We start from the raw sequence: 3,240 nt of genomic DNA on the forward strand, positions 1-3,240 counted from the left end.
GTGGGGGGAGCAGGGCTGGAGGTGGTAGTTGGTGGGGCAGTGGAGGAAGCTGCAGGGGCCAGTGAGGTGGTAGCAGTAGTTGTTGTAGCAGAGGGTGGAGGAGTGGTAGTGCCAGTAGGGTCGAAGCTGAAGAGGGGTTCACCGAATGGGAAGCTAGCCCCGCTGATCTGGGGAGTGTAGGGTGGTGTGCACACAAACTCTTTGGTCTGTTGAGCTTGCGAGGTGGGCACTGGGGGGAGGGGCAGGGGGAGAGCTGGCAGTGGAGGGTCGAGCTGGAAGGAGGGCGGCAGGAGAATGTTCTGGGTTAAAAAGTCTAAGTCTGCTACTGTTTCGACGGTGACTGGGGTGGGGGAGGAGGCAGCTGAGGGGCTTTCAGTAGGATGCTGCTGAAAGAAGCTTTCTTCCTCCAGAGAGGAGATACTGGAGCGAGGGTCACCCTCCAACTGCATGGCCTCAGCAGCAGAGCTCCCTGGTTCATCAGAGGAGCCTACACTGCAGCCAGCAGTGCTGAAGTCAAAGGACTGGGCAGACAGGCCGCTGCTGCCTGGGGTGAAGACCTGGTCTGGGCTTGACAGGGTTTCTGGAGACTGGAGGCTCAAACCCTCCTGTTGAGATGTACCAGCACTCAGAACCAGGGTCAGCTGGGTCTGCTCTGAGCCCAGTTGCTGACGCACTGACCAGGCCTCAGAGTCACTGAGAGAGAGAGAAGGAGAAAGAGTTAGATAGTTAGTTTGTTGTTTTTGCTTTAATTTCTCTTTATTTTTGTCTCCAAACTGATGAGTGGTGTAAAAAAAAAAAGGGAGTTAATACCTGATGATGTAGTTGTTGCTGCTGATGGGGATTTCTCCAGGCTGCAGTTGAAGTACCATGTAGAGCCAAACCCACGACTGGTCCAGAGCTTGCACACGCACCACCATTTCAGCTCTGCCCTCTCCTCCTTCTCTCACTGTTGAACAACAGTCACAGCACAAGTTGGCATCGGTTTGTAATCCTATTAATCATCATAGTGTTTTTCTCTGCGTGGATGTGCCAGTGGGCACAATGTGTGTGTAACTGTGTGGGCATGGATGGTTGTAACTGGTAGGTATGTGTGAAGAGTATACTTACATAGGCTGCGGTGCTGAGCGGAGGCATGTGACAGATCCTGTGGGTGGAGGAGGCTGTACCAAGAGCGAGAGCGTAAAGCTGTCACATCAAAGCCAAGATAGGCGCTCACACTGCAGGAGAGAGTGGGTGGTGATACGTTAGGAGGATAATGTTTTTACTCCTTTAGTTATTTCATAAACAGATAACTTCATATTAAAGCAACAGGTGGAGGTGACGATCTGCTATTTGTGTGAACTCACCTGTCCTGCGCAGTCTGCAGCCTCAAGTCTCGGCCATGCTGCGAGTAGAAGCATGCCAGGAACAAGTTGGTGTCAGCCAGGGGAGGGGCGGAGGTCGACTCCCTCTCTGCCCCGGGGCCGGAGCGGGTTGGGTGGGGCTCCAGCGGGGAGCAGAAACACACCCAGACAGGGTTAGAGGTCCAGTAGGACCCGGCGGCAGGAGTGGTGATTGGGGGGGAGAGGCAGCGAGCTCGGATCAGAACCAGCTTGTTCCCAGCACTCTGCCTCCGCACGGACTTGGAAGTGTTGAAACGACAGCGGAAGAGACGGTCTGTGAGGATGAGGAGAGGTTTATTAAAAATCTGTCTGCACTAGGTGGAGGAAGAAAAAAAATAAATCGAACTTGTGAATTTAATGTGGACGTTTTGTCTTACCCATCTCAAGTGATGTAGAGGTTGACAGGTTGGTCCTCATGATGAAGTGGTCTGAGGCGTCGATTATATCATACACGCTGTCCCCCTGTGCCACAAGATCCACCTAAAAAATTTACAAACAAAGACGTCATTCATGAAGCCCAAAGTAAAGTATTCCTTTACTAAAATGTAATTTCTGGTTATGTGTAGACTCACCATGGAGTGTCCGAGGTGGTCGGAGACGCTGTCTGACAGGTACAGGAGCTTCCCTTCCCCAGTCAGCAGCATCAGAAACCCCGGCAGCGCCTGCATCAACTCCGACAGTTCGTGGAAAGACAGAAACCCTGCGCTCTCCTCAAGACTAGCAGCAGTTCCCGCTCCTGTGTGAAGAACAGAAAAAGGTGCCAAATGTGTTAATAAAGCTGAACCCAATAACAATGAACATATCGGATCTCCGCAATGGGAGGAAGAAAAAAAACCCCCACAGTGGCCGCATTGTGTTTCAGCACCACGGACAGCAGCGCGGCCGTATTTATGAGAGCTAAAGCATTTCAGAACCATGGACAGCGATAAACCCTGCTGTTTAACGCCTTCATCAGCTTCCACATCGATTACTGTCGATCAATTAAAGACCCACAGATCTACAGTCTATCTGAAAATGACATTTATATGAAGACAATTGCCTGCGGTGCCACTAAAACACTTGTTGATTCCACTACTGTGAGCGGGCTGTCTGTGCCGCAGATTCATCAACAGGTCGTTTTTTATTCAGAGTGAATTCATTCTTACCTTGAGTGAAGAAGACGGATTTCCTGGTGTACATGCAGGCGAGTGACATGATGTGCAGGTATGAGAGCCGCGCTTTATCTGCATCGGATATGGGCAACAAGTCCTTCAGGTTCCGGATCTCGGCGTTGATCTGGTCCCGTCGAGCCTTGGAGGCTCCTTTGGTTGAGCGGTACATTGTGGCCGGTTGTTGCGGTGAACTATTAAAATTCCTCCGGATGTGAGTTGGAGAGTTTGTGAGCGGAGTGCTGTTTAACGCCGTGCCTCTGGCTGCCCCGTCTCCGAGATGTGTTAAGAGACAGGTTGTAGAAGTGGGAAAGCTCTTAAGGTGTTATTGGACTCTCATCTCAGCTATTTTTGTTTTTTCCCAGAGAAAGGTTTAAAAACCTTCTCCTGTCCTGTCTCGGTCTGCTTAGCTCCGCCACAGCGTCCAGCTCGGATGGCTGGCTGGCTGCTGGATGTCTGTCCCCCCTCTCGGAGTGCAGGTGAATCGGCGGCCGTGGTAGCCGTCTCTCTCTCTCAGAAGTCCGGATCCCGTAAATCTGGTTGAGGGACTCTGCTCGCAGGTCACTTATATAGCCTGGGACTCCGCCGGAGTAGGGGGGCTCCCAACGCACCAACACCGACGTAAAACGGAGGGAGGGGGGTGAAGAAGAAGGGGGGGCCGAGGGGGATAGATATGCCTCATATCAGCGTTTGCAATGGTGAAGCTCTCC

The 3,240-nt window shown here is 52.0% G+C and overlaps 1 protein-coding gene across 1 annotated transcript in view; it reads right to left on the bottom strand.

Moving 5' to 3' along the window:
• The window catches only part of npas4a (neuronal PAS domain protein 4a), a 4,081-nt gene extending 1,056 nt beyond the window's left edge, over positions 1–3,025 (bottom strand). The window contains exons 1-7 of the mRNA XM_035669789.1: positions 2,528–3,025; positions 1,955–2,118; positions 1,760–1,862; positions 1,347–1,656; positions 1,108–1,217; positions 811–946; positions 3–693 (exon numbers count right to left, since the gene is read on the bottom strand). Coding sequence (XP_035525682.1) covers positions 3–693; positions 811–946; positions 1,108–1,217; positions 1,347–1,656; positions 1,760–1,862; positions 1,955–2,118; positions 2,528–2,702 — 1,689 coding nt within the window. The 5' untranslated portion in view covers positions 2,703–3,025. The remainder of the gene's footprint in view (positions 1–2; positions 694–810; positions 947–1,107; positions 1,218–1,346; positions 1,657–1,759; positions 1,863–1,954; positions 2,119–2,527) is intronic.
• Between the last annotated feature and the right edge of the window lie 215 nt (positions 3,026–3,240).

This window comes from Morone saxatilis, unplaced genomic scaffold (genome assembly GCF_004916995.1).
Source record: "Morone saxatilis isolate NCDOM2014 unplaced genomic scaffold, NCSU_SB_2.0 Contig22, whole genome shotgun sequence".
NCBI lineage: Eukaryota > Metazoa > Chordata > Actinopteri > Moronidae > Morone > Morone saxatilis.